This window comes from Carlito syrichta, unplaced genomic scaffold (genome assembly GCF_000164805.1).
Source record: "Carlito syrichta isolate Samal-C Ts95f unplaced genomic scaffold, Tarsius_syrichta-2.0.1 Scaffold287781, whole genome shotgun sequence".
Taxonomy (NCBI): Eukaryota; Metazoa; Chordata; class Mammalia; order Primates; family Tarsiidae; genus Carlito; species Carlito syrichta.
Window position 1 is genome coordinate 129416 of NW_007231877.1, and position 21988 is coordinate 151403.

At 37.2% G+C, this 21988-nt stretch overlaps 1 protein-coding gene across 3 annotated transcripts in view; it reads right to left on the reverse strand.

Moving 5' to 3' along the window:
- The window catches only part of FAR2 (fatty acyl-CoA reductase 2), a 104692-nt gene that overhangs the window by 18115 nt on the left and 64589 nt on the right, over window positions 1–21988 (reverse strand). For all 3 annotated transcript variants that reach the window (XM_021709958.1, XM_008053032.2, XM_021709959.1), the window contains 6 exons: window positions 21766–21941; window positions 18535–18714; window positions 8170–8347; window positions 6448–6492; window positions 4677–4795; window positions 3861–3928 (listed from right to left, as the gene is read on the reverse strand). In XM_021709958.1, coding sequence (XP_021565633.1) covers window positions 3861–3928; window positions 4677–4795; window positions 6448–6492; window positions 8170–8347; window positions 18535–18714; window positions 21766–21941 — 766 coding nt within the window. The remainder of the gene's footprint in view (window positions 1–3860; window positions 3929–4676; window positions 4796–6447; window positions 6493–8169; window positions 8348–18534; window positions 18715–21765; window positions 21942–21988) is intronic.

A 21988-nucleotide genomic window follows, 5' to 3' on the forward strand; every position in this document is an offset into this window, starting at 1 on the left:
GTCATCGTTTTGATTCTTTTCTTTAACAACCCACATACAATTGAATACCAGAATCGATCACCTCTTTGAAAAATATCCGGAATCATAATTCCTACTGCTGTCTCTGTTCTAAACCACTACCATATACTGGAATATTGCAACAGTGTCCTGAGTGGTCTCTGCTACTACCAACTACCCTTGCACCCCTACAGTCTGCTTTCCACCTGGCAGCCACAGTGATTCCTTTAAAATATAACTCAGGCTATATTGAGAATTCAGACCCCTTCAATGGAATCACATTCCATCTAAAGGGAAACCAAACTTTTACCATGGCCTATAAGTCCTCGTGTCATCTGCATCCTCACTCCCTATGCCCATCCCTCTGACTGTATCTCCTACCATTCTCCCTTTCAATGCTTCTGCTGTGGCCATACCGGCCTCCTTGCTGTTCTTGAATATGTCCTTTAGCACTTACTGTTTTTCAACTTGGAAAACTTCCTCCACCCATCCCTCTGATTTGTCCCCTCACTTCTTCCAGGTCTTTGCTAAGATGTCACTATATCAGAGAGGCTTTTCTTGGCCACCACATATAATATAGCAGCTTCCTACTTTACTTCTTACCTCTTTAATCTTCTTTATTTTTCTTCAAGCACTCAATCATATCTGATGTGTCTTTCTCCCTACTAGGATGTAAGTACCATGAGACATAATTGTGTCTATTTTGTTCTCACCTATGCAGTACCTTGAAAAGTGGTTGTGAGGTGGTCAGTGCCCAATAAATATTTTTTGGCTTAATGAATGAATAAATATCCCAGCAGCATACAATTACTTTCCATTTTCTAAATCTATCTCAACTCTTACTTTAGCAATTAAAAACAAACAAACATTTATTTAGCAGATACTTGCCAGGCACCTGTCCCTGGTGCTTGGGTTAAAATATATATATATATGATATATTCCCTGTCCTTAAAGGAATTGGCAGTCTAGTGAAATGGACAGTTAGTGATTACAGTATATTGGCTGAGTGTTCTGCTAGAGGTCAGTACAATAAGCTCCAACGGAATACAAAAGAAGCATCTATTTCTGTCTGGGTGCCAGGGGGGTTAGAAAAGGCTTCCCGAGAAAGCTGTCCAAATGGCAATAGCAAACATTTACTGAAATGTTTACTGTTCTAGTCACTGTGCTAAGCACTTTATCTCATTAAATCCTCCCAAGAGCTCTCTGAAGTAGAAGAATTATTATTCTCACGTGCCAGGTAAGAATATTAATCTACAAGGAGAAATTGAATGATTTTCCCAAGTTCATACAAGTAAGTAGTGGAGTCTAGTAAATAATGGGATCTCTATGCCAGCATAAAACCTCTATGCAGCATGGATTTCTGTGTGTTTAGTGGTATAGCCTCAGCACCAAGAATAATACCTATTCAATGATACAGAAACGAATGAATGAGCTGTGCCTGGAATCCAGACCTATTAGACTGTAAAGCCCCAAACTCTTAACCATCAAGTGATTGTCTTTCTAACCCAAAGGACAAGTAGGATTTCATGTACATGTGGAAAATGTAATTTGGCAATTAAAAACCATACTTCTACATGTTCATAGGTTAAATGAGTTAAAATGAAAAATTTTTAAATGCTTAAAAAGTAACAAGAAACATTGTATAGCAAAATGTGTGGGATACAGAAAAAGTGGCATTTGAGGGGAATGTAAAACCTTGAATGCTTACACTGGAAAAGCCGAATAGTCATAAGCTATATTTCTAAGTTAAATAGAAAGAAAAAAACAATTTAAAGAAAATAGGAGAAAAAGGATAATAGAGATAAGAAATAAATGCAATAGAAAACAAAGCAGCAGTATAAAGAATCAATAACTAGAAGTTGCTTCTTTGAAAAATATAATGTACGCCATTGGAAGACTGAAAAAAAAGACACACTCGCAAATATTATGAATTAAAAGGGAGCTCTAACTACAGCTACAGTTTAGGGAGAAAATATTAAGACACCAAAAATTATATGAGAATATATTTTAAAACTTAGACAAATTCTTAGAAAAAGAGACAAATAAAATTTACTGAAACTGATTCAAACAGAAACTGAAAGCCTGCGAAATCCTGCAACAATTAAAAAAAGAGAAGCAATGAAATTCTTCCCATAGCAAATTCAAATAACTTACAGGCAGTTTTATCAAGCTTTCAGGGAATAGATTATTACTTCAACCATACATACATACTTATAGCGAATAGAATGAAAAAAAAAGGAGTAACATATTTTAACTCATTCTATGAAGTTGATATACCAAAGCCAAAATTAGATAAGGTCTTCATGAAAACAAAAATAACTTTATTTTACTTAAGGGTAGCTGCAAAAATTCTAAATAAATTATTAGCAAATTGAGTGTAATGGAGTATAAAAAAGATAACATGCTACGACCAAGTTAGGTTTATCCTATAAATGGTAGAATAGTTTAATATTTGAAGCCTTCTGTTGAAAATTAGGAATAAAACAATGATATGTACTATTTCAATTTCTCTTCAAAATTTATGAGTTCAACAACAACAACAAAACAAAGACTGAAGCTTTGGAAAGACAAGAATAATACTGGTATTTTTGAACATTAAGCAATTGTCTTCATAGAAAATTCTATTCAATCATTAGCAATTACAATCTTAGCAAGCTGGCCAGGTATATTGTTAATATAAACTTATTTGCTTCTATTAATCCTTTTTTTTTTTTTTTGAGTTGGAGTCTCACTCCGTCGCCCAGACTGGAGTGCAGTGGCCGCTCCCGGCCACCGCAGCCTCGACCTGCTGGGCTCCAGCGATCCTTCCGCCTCAGCCTTCCGAGGAGCCGGAATTACAGGCGCGCGCTACCACGCCTGGCTAATTTTTTGATTTTATTGTAGAGATGAGGTCTCGCCTGCCCAGGCGGGTCTCGAACCCGCGGGCTCAGGCAATCCACTCACCTCAGCCTCCCAAAGGCGCGGGATTACAGGCTGAGCCACTGAGCCCGGGTTCATTTTTATGGGTGGTATGGTATCTTAGCTATCTTAATTCTACTGCCAAAGAAAAAGAAATTTGTTTTGATTTCTAAATATTTGCAAAACGATTTATATATATGATCTAGATAGCTGGATAATGATCTAAAGAACTTTAATGGGAGATAATTTAATTTCATTTTTACTGAAGTAATTAATAACTTTGCAAACAGAATGACACAGCAGAGTGCTCTAATTTGGAAATCAATTCTGGCAAATTAAGTACATTTGATTATTTTTACTATGCCTAGTAACTAAACAACACCTAGATAATCTAAAATCACGGACTTTAACTTGAAAATCAACCCCCAAATTGACAAAAGAATACAAGATTGGATAGCTGATTTTCTAAGTATGAAAGATTAATTACTTCAATTTAGCAAGCTATTTCCAAGGTTATACTTATTGCACACTCAAGAGAGGCAAGCTGCATAAATTAATGAAGAGTAACACTAACTCAATAACAAAGGTATGATATTGTTTGATCATGTAACATTCTCAGTGATGTATTGAGGGGAAAGGGTGTGTGCATGGGAGCTAATGCCCCAAAGGGGATAGTATTTTATCACCTACATTGCTTATAATTTCCAACTTTTCCTTGGTTTTATGAGTGTTTTTAAAATTTTTACAGCCAATATGTTCAATCATGCACATGTTCCCACTGACACCTTTCTTTGGTATATACCACACTACATTCTAATGAACTATTACTTATTTACAATGTCTAATGTTTTTGTGTCTTTTCTTACTTTTTGTCTTTCTCCCTTGCTGGGCTCTAAGCTTCATGCCACACTTTTCTTTTTTTTTTCCTGTGGTGGTTATATAGTTACACTGCTATAGGTACTTACCCATTTTGCCCCAATTACAGGGATTGAGATTACCAGATGTACAGTGGTAGACTAGCGTTGATTTTGGTCTGCAAGATGAAATAGAAATTAGATAAATACAGCAAAGTGGAGAACTAATGAAAGAAAGATAAGACAAAATAATATTTAGACAGAGTGGTTTCAATAATTCCCCAGACGAATGCAAATTATGTAACACTTCATCTTTTGTTCCTTCCTTGAGTTAATAAACAAAATGGAAGATTAGGAAAATGTGTGTGTGTGTGTGTGTGTGTGTGTGTGTGTGTGTGTCAAATACGTGTGACATATTATGGAGCGCATGTGTCTGAGTTCACATAAGAAAATTTTAATTCTGTTTATCATATTTACTAACAGAGCCAAATATACAGTCTATTTTTTTCCTTTGTACTAGAAAATTTCCTCACACATGATAATCTGAACTTTTGGCATTTATAGGAACTGAGCTGCTCAATAAAATATAAAATATGCTCTCATTTCATCAACTTTTATCTCCTCTGCCTTAAAAAAGAAAGCTGTATTTTAGGTTATAAAATAGAAAAAAAAAATGTCGAGTTCTTAAGAATTTGATGGTTAAGTGATTTAATGGGTTTATTACTTTATGATCAGCCAAGTCCTAAACGATATGTATAAAACAACACAATGATAGTGATGTCAATGAGAAACTATGTAAAATATTAAAACAAACACCTTCTCACACTTGGAGTCCTGTACAATAAAATGTCTATAGTTTGAAAATGTGCCTAACATATTTACCCTTCTCTTCATCAAATCTTTGAAAGCCCACTAGAGCATCCACACCTGTGAACTGCAGTGTACCATCCTACTGCTAGGGTGAGATTGACGACTGTATCAACCGGAATTAAATCTGCCACAGCCTTTGGCGTAGCTTTTATGGCCCGAAGAAACCCTTTCCCAGCCTGTATAGGAAAAAGAACATAAAATATTAAACCAGGTCTTAAGTACAGCTGGGGCTAGAGTATATATCAAGCAGATAATACTAGTGCTGTTAGTGAAAATAGCTACTAGGTTATCAGGTTAAGTTTGATTTCCCAAAAATTCGTGAGAGGTTGATATACGTAGTTAATTAACAAACGCCAAGAATAAGTTTTCATATCTTAAAAATTAATTCATAAGACACTTTAGGAATTACTGTTCCCCAAATTTTCTATTAATATTTGTTTAGCATTTCTTTGATGATTTTGCTTTATGCTTGTTTAGTAACTTATTTGAAAAAAATTGATGAAATTCTACAGTTAATAAAACAAAAACTTTTTCTTCTTTTTGCTTGGGAAAATATTGTCATTATTTACTTTTTGTTCAGTATCTTAGTTCACATCACTGATGTTATCTAAATGTGAGAATTGTGAATTATTCATATTAACAATTGGTGAATTTTATGAAGTTGATTCTTTAAACTTTGCATGTTTCCAACATCTACTGCAATTTCTTATATTCTCAATTTTTGTTTTCCATAACTGGTTTCCCTTTCTTGGATATAAGAAACCAGTTTGGAAAATTTTAGAAAATGTAAATAAATGTGCAGCTTTGAATATAATGAAACTAACTCTGGGATCATTTAAAACAATGATGTTCTGAGTCACCAAATGTTTACCCCAACTTTAAAAAAGAAAGAGTTGAAGGCAGGTAGAAAGCAGAAAGAGGGGATACTAGAAAAATCAGAACTCAGAAGGAAATTCATTGTCTTTCATAATTTACTGTCTCTTATTTGTATTTTAATTTGTATTTGATTTTTTTGTAGAGATGAAGTCTCGTCTCTAATTCATGTTGAACTTTGTTCTGGGAAGAGCAGAGGCAGAGTCTGAAGCAGAGTCTGAATTCCTAATACGTTTTAAGTTCATTTAGAGAATTGATATCCTATTCATTGTCCCACAGAGTAAAGTGTGGTTCTGGTCCTCAGTGCTCTGGTGTGAGCCATGAGCCCTACATGTACTATTGATCTCGCTGGATCAATATGGACTGCAGGGAGATGTGCACAAAGGGTTGCTCGCCCAGAGCACCCATGTTTCTCTTGTTTGTGAGAGAATGATTGGTGAAAAGTTGTATTCATATTCACCAATGTTTATATTTTAAGAATCTGCTCTACTTGGTATTTCTCTCTTTCTTGTTATCTATTAAGAATTAGTTACTGACATATATCTCCTTTCTAAATACACAGCATAAACTCTTGTATGTGTTTTGTCAGCAATACTTTAATAATCTTTGAGGATATGATTTTTACTGCATACCTAATTCACACTAGTAATAAACAGCAAATAATTCACAGCAGTAATAAATAGCAAAAAGGGGGAAATAGCTCCTTCTTGTGGTAACTAAAGGAAAATCCTTGGTACCCAAAGACTCCAAAATAAAATTCCTAAACAGTAATTGATATCACATGGCTTCCTGATAATAACATTCTCAAAGATTAAAAGCAATTTCACCCTATTTTGCAATCAGCAAAAATTGAGAAAAGACGCTTCAGTTGTTGTTAGTAAAGTAACACATCTTTGGATCAACAAGCTAAGCCAACACAAAGAATGTGCTTACTATTCCTCCACCATATACATACCGCAATAATGAGCCCGCTAGGTCCATTTAGATTATCAACCCAACCCTAAAAGAAAGAAGATTTCTATTGGTTACACATTTCAGAAAACTGTTTTATCTTTGGAACTTCTGCAGTTTAAACTTTTTTTTTTAGTCAGAGTCTCATTTTGTCCCCCAGGCTGGAGTACAGTGGCGTGATCTCAGGTTACTGCAGGCTTGACCTTCTGGGCTCAGACAATCCTTTTGCCTCAGCCTCCCAAGTGACTGGGACTACAGCATGTACTACCACACCCAGCTAACTGTTTAGCAGAGATGAGGTATCACTGTGCTTCCCAGACTGGTCTCAAATTCCTGGGCTCAAGCAATCCTCTCGCCTCAGCCTCCCAAATTTCTAGGATTACAGGCATGAGCCACCACACTTGGCTGCTGTCTAATCTTAATACATTTCAAACAAGAGAACTGAGACCCAAGCCAACAAAATTAACCCAGTATTTCTAAGATTCTAAATAAAGATCAATGGCAAAAGCACTGGCTATTCTCTATACTTTATCTGTCTGTGCAAGAATTAAAATGTTGCTCACATTGCTTTTCATAGCAGGAGTCAAAGATGGTTTCCTGGTGTTTTATGACATTTTATAGCCTACGTTGGACCTTGTTTTTAGTATTATGATCAGTTCAGCAATTCACTAACCAGACTTCTCCATCTCAGTCCTGATTATAAGCTCCTTAGCAGAACATTTCAAACATGATTTGTAGAAATTACCATTTTCTTGAAATTTTTAATAGTGATAGAGTCCATACCAGATATATGTGCATGTATGTTAGCTTGCTTAAAGATGTTACTGGAAAGATTATATTTTGGAGCAGTTAGAGGGAAATGTCTTTTTGAATTTGCTTCTTAAGCCCTTAGCAAGTCAGTTGACCTCATTATGTCTGTTTATCTTATAGTGTAAAAGTCAAAATGTGTGTGTATAATGGAAGAGGAGAGAAAAGAGAGAAGATGATAGGATTCATATTTGTTGAGCCTTTTACTAGGTACCTGTCTTTTACTAGGGAATAAGTATTCCTTATATATTGCCTCATTTAATCAACTCTCCAAGGTAAGTAATATCAGTTCCGTTTTACAGAAGAGATAATTCAGAAGGTTGCATTGCCAATAAGGAGTGGAACTTGAGTTTAACTGACCCCAAGCCTTCATGGAGTTGCTTTGAAGAAGATGATATAATTCAGAATGGTTTTAAAAGTGGTATACAGAAGTAAAAGAAATTAGTATTCCAAAACTAAGAACCCTCTGTGATGTTTGTGACTCCTGTTTATCCTGGCAGTTGCAATACTACTGACCAATTTGGCCATCAAGAGCCTTGTGGCATATTAAACCATAGTGGGAATGCCAAGAAGTAAAACCACCACCCATGACAATTTTGAGACTGGAGTTAATTAGAAGCTAATTTAAGATCTCTGCCAACTTTAGACAGAGTAACTCCCAGAGGAGCTGCATGCTAGGAGAACCCTGAACCCCACATGGAATTTGCCCTGATATAGTGGGTTCATGCTAATTTGCTGCATTCAGCTATACATCCTGAGAAGAAGGAGAAGGAGAAGGAGAAGCGGGGGGGGGGGGGGGAAGCAGGAGGGAGAGGAGGAGGAGGAGGGGATGGAGGAGGAGAAGAGACATCAGAAAGTAACTGGGCTAGAAGAGCCATGTTTTAGAGGCAAAACAAGGAATCCAGGTGAGTGGGCTTACCGGGAAAGGCTCCTGCCAGGTTGCTCCCACAATGGAGGGTCTTATGATGGCTATGTTCAGGTTCCCGCTCTCTTGCTGCACCACCATCTCTCCTAAGGCCTTGGTGTAGGTGTAAGTATTGGGCCGATCTCCAATCAGCTTGGGTGTGATCTCGTCAATAATAGCATCGTCTAACCATCTAAAGGTAATCACAGTAAAAAGAATTCTAGTAACATATGTTAGACAACAGTCCAGAAAGAAAATGTGTGATGCAGATAATGAAACAGAACTCCCACCTTCTAGCTTGAGTTCTGGAATTCGGAAGAGGACAGGATACCAAGATTGAGTGTGTACCTGTTCAAATCATGAATGATGTATGAGCTCTGTGCCCTACACTGCTGAACTCAGTCTTATCAGTCAGATCCCACTTCTTCCCACCCAGATAACAGATCCAATAGCAATCTACTCTATTATTACTACTAGTATAGTACTGTTAGTACTGCTTTATCAGAACTACTGCTTTATTACATATAACCACTAATTATCTTTAATTACTTCCTCTCCAATAGGTTCATAAGTACATTCATTGAATATATTTTTGAGCACCAATCATGTGCCCCACATATGCTGGGTACTGTATTCATGGAATAGAGGCTCTCATTCAAAGTATGTCAGTGGCAGCCCTACTCATTCAATGTTGTCCGATAAAAACCTACTGCTCCATTCCTGAAACTTCTAGCTTTAAATTTTAAAAAATTCATTTAATGCAAACCAAATCAAAGCAAATACATTTGGCAGACTTACAGTCTTTTTAGCAAATCTATGAAACACATTTTGAAGGTCTGTTTAGAGTGTATGCTACTAACTGGATAATTATTTCCAGAGATTTCCAATGAATTCTCAGGTCTGTTAAGTGGGGTGATTACGGTACCCTGAAGCAGCTTCAATAGTGCAATTACTGAATTCTCCCACTTACAAGGTGACAAACATCACAAACAACTGAGTTACCATAGCATCAGCCTAATCTTTCTTAAAAATATGTCAAAACGATTTTCATAATCCCAAAGTCTATCTACACTTCTCTAAGCAACAGAATTGTTGTCAATTAAATATGTAATATTTATCTTAGCTAGCAGATATATTTGGTTAAATTATTGATAGAGCTTTTTTAAAAAAAAGTAGGCTGCCTGAATATGTTAGTATGATTTTTATATCAATGTATTTGGCACATTTATTTCTATTTTGCAGGACAGAACATAACTATACTAGTTTGGAGAAAATCTTAGCTGTTACCACTTTGCTGACATGACTAACTGTGTGTCAGCATTTAAGATGCGCATGATGTTATTAAGATTTATTCAGAATCACAACTCCCAATTTAAATAACTCATTTGATACTGGGGTGAAACATGAGCACTTCTATAATTTTTGTTTGTTTGTTTTTCTTGTGTTGCTTCTACTAATGCTGAGTTTATTCTGGTTACTCAAATGCCTTTTAATTTAAATTGAATTGGGAAAAGTTGAGAAGTTCCTAGAATTAAAAACAACTTCAACTATGTAGAAAAATATAGATATTTAGATTGTATGGCCACCTGGGAACTGAAAGAGAGAGTGTAGGGTGACGCAGGTATCTCGCCATCTTTATAATAACACTACCACTATCCCATTTATTGGGAGGGCCACAGTGGATTGATTGACCTAAGGCCATTTTCTCTCACTTGCAAAAATACACAGGTTACAAAACAAGGTCTGGAAGAAGCAGAGCTTAATCTCGGTAAGGCTGAAAAGAAAAAATCCTAAAAAAACCCCTTTAGAACCCAGCAATGTACTAGGATTGTGTGTCACGTGACTGGTACCTGGTGCTGTCACTAAGGTGGGCGTGTGTGAAAAGGATAATGCCAAGGGCTTTACAAAGCTTGATGAATTTCCTTGTCTTAAAAATATTGGTTTCAGGCCAGGTGCGGTGGCTCAGCCTGAAATTCCAACACTTTGGGAAGCTGAGGAGAGAGGATTGCCTGAGCCTGGGGGTTCGAGACCAGCCTAGGCAACTTGGAGAGACCTTGTCTCTACAATAAATCACAAAAATTAGCCAGGCATGGTGGCATGCGTCTGTAGTTCCAGCTACTTGGAAGGCTAAAGCAGAAGAATCACTTAAGCCTAGCAGGTTGAGGCTGTGGTGGCCATGAGTGTGCCACTACACTCCAGCTTGGGTGACAAGAGTGAGACTCCAACTAATATATTCGCCTGAATTCCACTATATATAGATATATATTCCTTGTTTTACTTCTATTATATATAATAGCCTCATCTAACCACCTGAAGGTAATCACAGTAAAAAGAATTCTAGCCACATATGTTAAACAACAGACCAGAAAGAAAATGTGTGATGCAGACAATGAAACAGAACTCCCACCTTCTAGCTTGAGTTCTGGAATTCAGAACAGGACAGGATACCAAGATTGAATGTGTACCTGTTCAAATCATGAGTGATGGATGAGCTCTGTGCTCTACACTGCTGAGCCCAATCTTATCAGTCAGATCCAATAGCAATCTACTCTATTATATATATATATATATATAGGTTTCAGAGGTTTCTAAGGACATAAATACTAGAAATTGTAGTGTTATACAGATGGCTCACTTTGACTATGTCTAGCTTGCCTGAATTCCACCGTATGATCTTCTCATTCCCTCCAGTTTTACCTGTAAAAATGTCAATAATTATATCCATTCTAAATTCCCAGATTATCACAAAGCTAAACAGGCAAAGACACAACTGCACTTAAAGCTATTTGGTAGAACAAAATGAGCCAATAAGCCTAAAGTATTCTTATTTGTAATAAAATGACCAATGAGCATATATCTACATAGGTAATAGTTGCTTTTAAAATATATTTTCTCATACAGTTAAACAGACCATGTACATTTCATCTAGTTATTTCTTGGGTTCTGAGAGGAGACTAGTGTAACTAATATGCAGGCCCACTGGTTGAATGAGGCCCATTTTAGGACTTAAACACTAATTCAAGGTTGCTGCTGCTGTTTGTTCTCAGTTTGTTTTTAAAACAGTAAATAAGTTGGCATGAACAACATATGCTATCTAAGCCCAGATACATTTCTAAAATTAACCAAATATCCTTCAGTATACTCAAGAAGATGTTTTAAACACATAGCTCCTAATTCCTTAAACTTCTACTTGCATTGCTTCAAAAGAAGCATAAAGTCATTGAAAATTTTAGAAAGCATTATGTGTACATTTATGTGTTTGTATACACACATATGCAACTGCTTCTAAATGTTGTTCTTTTGGCTTCAAACTTATTGAATAAGCATCATGATTTCATTAAGAATTTCATTGTTTATATATTTACTGAATGAAATAAAGAGGGATATGTATTTTCCCTTTTCGTTTTCTTATGTAACAAGCAGGGCCAGCGTGGTAGTGTCTCAGGAAAAGCTTCTGGAGTGTAAGAGTGGAAAACACCATCTCCTGATAATGTTTGCTTTCTCCCTCTCCAATCTGGATTACATTTGTTTCTTGATTACTACAATTAAGATGCTGTAAATATTTATATGTCCATTTCCCCAGGACGATGAGCAGGGACTGTGATTCTTATCTTTGTGTCTAATCATCTTTCTGCCCCAAGCATGCCTGATTCAGTAATGGGTGCTCTTCCACATGGTAGTATTGATTGACCAATTGACCTATGTAAGGTTTTGGGATGCAGAGGTGGACAATGATAGGAGAGAACTCAGAAGGAGATGAGGTTATAGGGAGAATGTGGAAAAGGAAGAAAGGGAATGTCTTTGTAGAGAAGGAAGCCAAATTGGAAGTTAAAGTGTCCAATGGCAGTGGTGAAAAGGGTTGAGAAACTGGAAGTCTAAAAGTGTCTATCCTCAGTTTGGTGGAGTTGCTTTCAAGTTGATTGAAGCTTTTCATTGGGAAGCAGGGTATTCTGGAGACTAATGCTTGTGGTAAATTGGTCTTTGCATTTCCCTCCAAACTTTGAGCACCTAACCTAGCCCAAACCTGAGCTGGGTGCTGAGTGGCCTACCACTGGCCTGACATGAACATTATTCAGTGTAGTAACCCTGCTCGGATGTGAACATAAAGCCTGGTAAGATTAAAGCCCACAGGTTGTTCATTTTTTGGTCAGGTACATGCCATCTCAAAGCTGTGCCATCCTGAAAATGAATGCACAAGTGTTAGAAACAGCTTTCATGTTTCCCCTGGAACAGATTGGGTTTTTTTAGCTTTAACAATGTTTTTTTTTTTTTTAACTCTAGTGTCTCTGCCTTGATGAGCAATGTGTTTTTTCAGCACAAAGTCAAGTCTACTTTCCAACTCGTGACCTCCTTTCATCTTTCCCTAAGGGCCATTGTGAGGCCAGGGCGGCAGCAGCCTCCAATCCTTTGCCTCTCGTACCCTGTGTCCTTGGTATGCACACTGCTCTTTCATTTTTACATGGTAGATTAGCTGTGTCATCTGGCTTCTGAAGTGTGACTTTTTAGTAGGTACAAACTACTGGAAACTTTCATTCGATTAAAGCATTTAGAACTGAAAGACAACAGGAAGTGGGACGAATGGGAGAAAGAGGGGGCGTGGATTACTGGAAGACAAATGATCCCCATTTCAAATAAAGACTGCTCAGCGAGAAAGTTTTGTAAGACATTATTTCCCAAACTTGCCTGCTTATAAGTATGAAGTACACTGGGCCCTTGGTAAAAATCCATATTCCTGGGGTGCCATTTTAGAGCCACCAAATCACCTGTGGGGTGAGAGTCTGATAATCTGTATTTTTTTAAATAAGCCCCAGCAATTCCTTTGGGTACACAAATCCAGGAATCACTAATTTAAAAGAAGTCCAGTCTATAAACTTAAGTCCTTAAGTTTTGAATACATCAGGTTAGCTCTCAAAAAGTCATTGAGTCTTGGAGTAAAACATTTAATAGGATTGAATTTTAAAATAATTAAATCCCTGGTACTAGAAATGTAAGATTACGACAATTATGCATATTCTAATCTACCCCCATGCAAAGCAGTAGAAATGTCCCAATGTTTTTTCCTTCCCACAACACACAGGTGGTTTTTATACCTGTTGTCATGTCCTAGTCCTAGTCTTTCATATCACTCCATCTTAGGTGATGGATATCCCTCCCAACCTCGGTTACTCTCCATAGCCTTCCCCACCGACCATGTTAATATTCCTAAAGCCTACTTTCATCAAGTAAAACAAACGAGCAAACAGCCACCACTCCCTCCCCTAGTCACGGCTCTCCTTCAGTGGATCCCAACTGCCTACACAGCTCAGTGCAATTAAATGGTACTCAAAATCTCCAGAGCACAGCCCTACCTACCTTTCCAGCTTGATCTCTCACTGCTTCCGTACATATAACACATGTGCTGCCAAGAAGGACTGAAGCCCGTTTCCCAAACATGCCCTGGGGTTTGCTGCTCCTGTCGTTCACCCAGGCACTTGTCCCCTTCTCCTCCATCCACATCTGCCCACTCTTCCAAGTATATCTCACACTCATCTTCTGAGAGCTTCTACCACCCCCCTTCACTCCACTAGACTTACTATGTCCATTTCCCCACCACACCACATGTATAATTCTACCCTGTTTTGTTCATGGTGGATGTGAGCTCCTTGGGAGCAAGGACTACATTTTAAGAAAGCACTGTTTAATCTCTAGCACTGCCATGTAACTGGTTAGACTGGAAAGACCATGGGCTTCAGAATCAAGTGGCCAAGGATAAAAATGGTGTCTGTGGCTTATCACTGAGAGACTTTCAAAGAGTCACTTAACCTTTCTGAACTGTTTGCCCTTTTATTAGTACAGTACTGATAATATTAGCCCTACAATATTATGCTAAAATTAAATGACTGTGAAAGTGTCTTGCTCACAGTAGTTGCTCAGTAATGATCCATCTCCACCCTTTTTTTTAAAAGTATATGTATTAGATTTATTTAAACATGTTCAATAAAGCAATACATATTTATTAAATCCGTTTTTCCAGTTCCTAACTCTAGTTTTCTCAGGGGTTTGTTTGTTTGTTTGTTCGACAGGTTCTCATTCTGTCACCCAGACTGAAGTGCAGTGGTATGATCATGGCTCACCGCAGCCTCAGACTCCCGGGCTTAAGTGATCCTTCCACCTCAGCCTCCCAAGTAGCTAGGATGATAGGCCTGTACCACCATGTCCAGCTATTTTTTTGATTTTTTTTTTTTTTATAGGGATGAGATCTCACTATGTTGCCCAAGTTGGTGTCGAACTCCTGAGATCAAGTGATCCTCTCACGTCAGCCTCCCAAAGTGCTGGGATTACAGGCGTGACCTACCACACGTGACTTCATTTCAGGTTATTATACAGGTGTAAAAGCCTGTTTGTTCTACACTGGTTTCCCTAAGAGGAGCTACCTTGACCTAAAAAATAAGGAAAGCACCAACCACAAAACCATATCTTCCTCGGTCAGTTATGTACATTAAAAAAAAAAAAATTCCACATGAGCTAATATTCTAGAAAACTGGAATTTCACTGGCAATTTGTTTATTCCCATATAATTCTAAAAGTAAATATCACCAGATACATAGAAGCTGATATGAGTCAGAATGGTGACTGGTGGCTGGGATAAGGGACAGAAGACAACTGCAGGTATAGTAGATGAGAAAATTAGTTGTTTAGCGCTGACTTATGGCCGTGATTGTCATACTAATTAAAAGCATCAATTCCTGATTTAGTTATTAAAATGTGTTTATGCTAACTTGTTGAAGTTTTTGTACTAACAAAATAAAATTTTATTTTTCTAAGATGTTTCAGGACCAAGGTTATTGTGGAAGTTTTCATTTGGGGGCTGAAGAAAAGAAGCTGGGGCCTGACATTTGAGGCTATAGGGTCGACAGAAAATGGGGCGGGCTGAAAGAGGAGACACCTTAGACCTGCAAAGGGTGGAGCCAGATGGTTAGGTATGGAGTGTGAGTTCATAGTCCTATTCTCTTTATTGACAACATGGATCAGTATCACTGCCAGCCCAAGCAACCAGGAAAGTTCCTGGCCAAAACTGCAAATCCTCCTTCATTTCCCAGAATTGGAATTCTCATTCAATTGATTCTCCAGAAAAAGAAAGGTCCATTTTACATTTTCATGAGTAATCTTGTTTGCGATCACAAAGCCCAGAACACAGCTTCAAGATCATCTTGTTATCTAACCCATGGTTCCTTTTTTTAAAAAATTAGAACTGCTGGAATACTAAGGGCAACAACAGCTGATAGATCCCATGATGGCATTGTGAAACAAAACAAAATGGAAACTTTAAAACCTTGGAAAACAATTTTATTTTATCTACAAGTCGACTACTAAATACAGACGAAATCAGAGAAAAAGTATATTTTTATCCAACTACACATGGATTTAGGTGAATTACTATTTATTCAGAATCATTTTAATGCTATTTGTTATTCTAACACTTCTGAAAATTCCATCTGATAATAGGAGTTTTTGAAACAGTAATAAACGAGGGTGAAATTGGTGAGGGGATTGTTGGGCTTTATTCAAAGGGCTACTCAAAACTTAACATATAGGTGTCATTCAGAATTTAAGAAGAAAAATAATGAATCATCAGAAACGGATAAGATGGAAGGATATAGATTATAGATATACATACACATATGTACATAGATACACATAAGACTTCCACATCCCAATAGATCAGCTTGTTAGGGAATTCTGTCATCAATTCTTGCTTCTGTCAGAGCAAACAAACAAACAAACAAAAACCAGCCAGAACAGTATGAACAATGACCATCTACGGCCGTCAAAAACTTCTCATTCATTCAGCAAATATTTGAGTCTTTACTATGTGTTGACATTGGAGAGGCAAGGAGAAGCAAGAAATAATCTCTTGCTTTGAGAAGCTCATTGTCTAACCGAGAATGCAGAACAGCAACCAGATACTTAGAATGACCTGTGCTAAGAGCAATGATAGAGATGAGCTTCAGGTACCGTGGGAACACTAAGGAAGGATGCCCAAGCCAAGGGCTTCCTGGGAGAGCTTTGGTGTCTGAGTAAGAATTTACCAGGTGAAGCAGAAGGGGAAATAGCTTCTAGAAACAGAACCACCAAAAGCAGAGGCAGAGTATGAGGAGGAGGAGGAAGTACTTCACTGTGATGGCAGCCCAAAGCAAAGGGAGTACCGAGAGAGGCAAGGCTAGACATGCAGGCCTGACTGTCTTAATTAACTTTAAATTAATAAAAAATGAATATGGCTTTCTCCTCATTTGGAAAAACAAAACAAACAAAAACCTTAGTTTCTTAAGTGAATTCAAAATGTATTCTGCTGAGAGAAAATAATTTCACTTCTCATTCTGATTGGCTGTATATTTGCTTAAATAATTGTTTCTGAAAATTACAGAAGGATATAAAATACTTTATACAAATGTCAACAGAAATCTGATCATTAATCATGTAGCAATTAACTGCCTTTCCTGGTTTATGTGTACTTGAAGGATAACGAAAAGCGCTGCATAACTAAAGATAAATAACTCCTCCTCAAAGAATCTTCTTTGAAACCTTGGGGTATTTGGTGTCTGGTCATAGTTTGGGAGGAGGAAGTGGTGGAGTACTTAGGGGAGTCCTTCACTATGGGTGAACTCAGTGTTAATATCTTACCTTTTTTTTCTGGTGAACTCTCAGCGATACCTTTGCTGCCTCAAATTGCTCTGTGATCTGTCAGGTGTTAGAGGGATCAGCAGTGTAAAAAGGTGCACAGAAGCTCAGACTGAATCAAAAGGGGTCTGCCCCTTTCCTGGGCATATCAAATATGGAGGCATCACATTTACCAAGAGGCAAGACGGCAGCAAGTTGACAAATCAGTTCCCTCCTGAAAGTGCTCTGAGGCTCTAGACCTACTTTCCTGCCTCAGCTTTCAGCGCCAGGCCATCCCTGCCTTTTCTCCAACTTATCCTGACAAACTCAGCCCTCTTTGCACTAATGAAGCAAATCATCGTGTATTAGTAACTTTAAGTTACCTCCAGCTCCTTTAGATGACTTTCACTCTTCCTTGTCCTGGATATTTTTAAATGACAGATAAAAATAACTATTTTCAGAGCTGGAAGAGACAAAAATGCTTGTCCTGAAGGGAATGAACACTTGCTTTAACTAAAGCTTTTCAAAAAAAGTATATATTAAGTATAAATATAGTATTACATGAAATTATGTGACAAATTCACTGCAAAATAGTCAATTTTTCAATTGTAATTATTTTTATGTAAAGTTTTTTTTTAAAGGTAAACTTGGTAAAATGAAGCAGAAGAATGAAGAAACAAACAAAAAAAAGAAACACATTTATGCTGAGACCAGGTCATGTCTTAAGAAGAAAGTGGTTTCTGCTAGTTGGCAAGAAGAAAAAAAAATACTAGACAACATTTCTCCTGTACAGTAGGACAAAAAGTGTATCTTAGCCAAATAAGTCAAAAGGCTATTACCTTCCACCAGATCTTGAGGGGATTCTTATTCTTAATTATAAACACTTATTGCAGTGCAATATTAGAAACGCTGCTTAGCACTGCAATAAGCGTTTTATAAAACTTAATTCATCATCACAACTATAAGATGGGCCCACTTTACAAATGAAGGAACTGGGGCTCAGAGAGGCCAAGGAACTTGCTCAAAGCCACACAGCTAGTAAGTTGTAGAGCCATAAGTCGAACCAATGTCAGACTAAATCCAAAATTTTTCTTCCGAACTTTTATACTATACATGTCCTTTATCTAGTGACATGCTGAGCTCATTAAGTGAGAAATCAGCCAGGCGTGGTGGCTCAAACCTGTAATCCCAGTACTTTGGGAGGCCGAGGTGAGGGGACTGCCTGAGCCCACGGGTTTGATAATAGCCTGGGCAACTTGGCAAGACCTCTTCTCTACAATAAATCAAAAAATTGGTCGGGCATGGTAGTACACGCCTGTAGTTCCAGCTACTTGGAAGCTGAGGTGAAAGGATCACTTGAGCCCAGGAGTTTGATGTTGTGGTAAGCCATAATCACGTCACAGCATTCCAGCCTGGGTGACGGAGTGAGACTCCAACTCAAAAAAAAAAGAAAAAAGTGAGAAATCACTTCGATGTAGAGTATTCCCAAATACCTTAGGCAATCCTAATTGATTTAGCAAAAACATTTCTTTGAGAATTTTCTATCCTCCTTCCCCTGCAGCAGTGTACCCCCACTGGGGGAATGAAGGGACTAGCAGAGACAGGGTAGCTAAAGCGAGCACCTTTTCAAAGCATTTTGTGTCAAGGGTGTCCCATTTCATTACCTCACTAGTGAATGACTACCAAGAATTAAAGAGAACAACAATCTGCACACCCCTTGATCCCTTCATTCGTCTCACTTACTCCATGGAGTCAATGATTTTTTTGGGCTCCACAGGGCATGGATAGATCACTTCATCGATATGCTTCAGGTTACAATTGGAAAAGGCAGTCGAGATGTGTATGAAAGCTTCGAGCTTTGGCATCTGACTAGCCATAAGCAAGAGCTGCTGGGTGGCTGTGACGTTAAGCTGCACGGCATGTCTAGAGAAGAGGAAGCAGAAGGAAATACAATGAGGTCGGTCAGCAACTGCCTTGCTCCAATAAGTGGTGCACCTGTCAGATTTGGGTGGTTACATCAAAGGACCAGGAAGAGAAGGATGGGTTACGGCTACACAGTTATGTGACCCTTGGAAGCGTGATGTATGGATGATATGGTGGACATAAATCCTATTCATTGAAGCACTGTACGTAATGTATTTAGAAGTCACTTGATTCTAATCAACTGGAAGGCAAAAAAATCATAATCTTTTCTATTTATAAAGGAGCTTCTATAAGCAGCCATTCGAAGAACAAAAATATATAAATTAAGAATCTAACTCAAGAAGTAAGAAAATACTACTAAATTGGAGGGGAGTAACAGCAATCTTTTTTTTTTTTTTGAGTCAGAGTCTCACTCTGTCATCCAGGTTGTTGGGTAGTGGCACAATCATAGTTCACTGCAGACTCCACCTCCTGGGTTCAGTTGACGCTTCCGCCTCAGCCTACCAAGTTACTAGCTGGGACTACAGGCACGTGCCATCACACCTGGCTAATTTTATTTGTTTATTTATTGAGAGGAGATCTTGCTATGTTGCTTATACTGATCTCAAACTACTGAGGCTCAAGCAATTCTCCCACCTTGGCCTCCCAAACTGCTGGGATTACAGCCATGAGCCATTGTGCCTGGCCAACAACAATAACAACAGATTTTTAAATGGGCAGTATAAGTTGTTATTGCAAAGGTCCAGGTGAGACATGAGAAGCGATGTTAATATCTACATTGTGGTTAGTAGAATTTAAAGCTAGAGAAATGCCTTATGTGATGACAATGAAGTAGCTCATTCCAGGAATACAATATTTATCTAGCATCAGGAAACCTACCAATCTAACATAACTCAAAAAGCAAAAAATCAAACCAAAACAAACAAAAAACCCCAACAGCCATATTACCACTACATATTTTTTAAAATTTTAAAGCGGCATTTAATATCTATTTCCAATTTAACTAAAGACATTCACTAGAAGAGAAATAAAATGATTAAACTATATTTTAATTTGCTGGTCAATGTCACACTTAATGGTGAATATCTATAGGAGCACTACTTATAACGACAGGGCTAGGCAAAATGTCTAGACACACTCTTCCTACTTAACATGGCTCTGAAGTTCAAGCCTATAGAGAGGAAACTAAAATTAACAAATAGATGTAAATACTAAAAAGACAGTCACAAAAATTACTATCAGATTATATAACTGTATATTTGGAAAACAAACAGAAGCAGCATAAAAAAAAAAAGCTGGGCTGTATAATAAGGTAATTCAGTAAGGTGTTTACTTATAAAAATTATGCAAAAAAGCCACTAGCTTTTCCATACATAAACAAAAATTAGAGGCTACATTGAAGAAATGTTTAACATTGAACAGTAAAAAAAAAACAAATTAATTATAAGTTAGTATATTAAAAATTATAACATTTCATTAACTGTAATAACAGAAAAATTGAATAAATGGAAAGACATTGTTCTTGGATAGGAAGAATCAATATTTTAAATATGCTAAATTTTTCGAGTTGATCTGCATATAAAAGGTAATTCTAATCAGCTCCCAAAATGTTCTAAAACTTGGAGAAATTAATTCTAAATTTATTCAAGAGGTATAAGCGGGTGAGAACATCTGAAAAATGTTATAAAAAATAAGAGTGTGTGTATACTTGCCCTAATATAATAAAAATACAGTAATTAAAATTGTATGTACTGACAGAGAAAGCCTGATTAACAGAGCAAGATAGTTTAAAAATTTGAATTTAGTAAGAGTTTCATTTCAAGTAAAGAGTAAAAGTAAATTATTTAATAAATATTTTTTAAGAACTATCGGCTAGGAAAAAATAAAACTACTTTCACACCTACAACACTGTTTTTATAATAGAATTTTCTCAACCATTTCCCTTTATAGCTAAATAAATGTTAAATGGATCAAAGATCTAAATGTAAAAATGAAACCATAAAGACACTAGAAGAAATTATATATAACTGCATAAATGAGTTGAAAGACATATGGTAAGTTGTTAAAATATATTGGGTCTTATAAAAGACTAAGAATTAATATGCTGAATCTTCCAAGAAGTCTTAAAATTAGTAAGAAAAAAGTTTCAATGGAAAAATAGGCAAAGAACACAAATAAGCATTTCATAAAAGAATAAAATGCCAATAGGCGCTTAAACATCATCAACCTTTGTATCATCAAATAAATAAAAATCAGAACATGCAATACCATTTCCACTGTCATATAGGTAACATTAAAAATAATGTTTGGAAATGAGCATTCATGTGCACAGGGACAGTGTAAATTGACACCATGTTTTTGGAGAACAATTTAGCATTATATGTAAAAATGCAAACTGTTCATAATCTGGGCACATCTGATATGCATCTGACAAATCTAGGCTGGGCGTGGTGGCTTAGCCTGTAATCCCAGCACTTTGGGAGGCTGAGGTGAGAGGATTGCCTGAGCCCAAGTGTTCGAGACCAGCCTGAGCAACTTGGTGAGACTCCAAGCAACTTGGTGAGAACTTGTCTCTACTATAAGTCACAAAAACTAGCCAAGTGTGGTAGCATGCATCTGTAGTTACTTGGTAGGCTGAGGCAGAAGTGAGTTTCCAACTCAAAACAAAACGAACAAACAAAAAACATGTACAATGGAATGTCATGCAGTCATTAGAAATTAAAATATAATATTTATTGACAATAAAAGATATCCAAAAATATAATTGAGTAGTTTGCAAAACATCATTTTCAATAGGATGCCATTGTTTTGTAAGATTGATCATACATTATATAAACAGGGATGCACACAAAAAGTTGGAATGGATGTTCTCCACAGTATTAAATGGCTATCTCTGGATGGCGGGATTTTGAAGAAGTTTAGCTTCTTTATTTTTTTTTCATCGAGTTTTTGTTTTGTTTTGCTTTTTACAGAAACCATAGAGAAACTTACAAGCACATGTGTACCTGCACATGCATGTCTACAAACCACGAGAGGGAAAAGAGACTGTACCTCAGAGGGTCATCAAAGCGTACGGTGGCTGCACAGTGGAAGACAACATTTGTGCAGGTGATAAGCTCCTGCATGTCCTCCTTGCTGATGGCAAAGTCATTCTGGTTGAGATCTGCATAAATAGCTCTGATCTTCTCATGCACGTTTGGGCAGACTTCTTTGACTTTCTCAAATAGCTAAAACATATAGATCGGTATACAAAGAATATCATCATCATCATCAT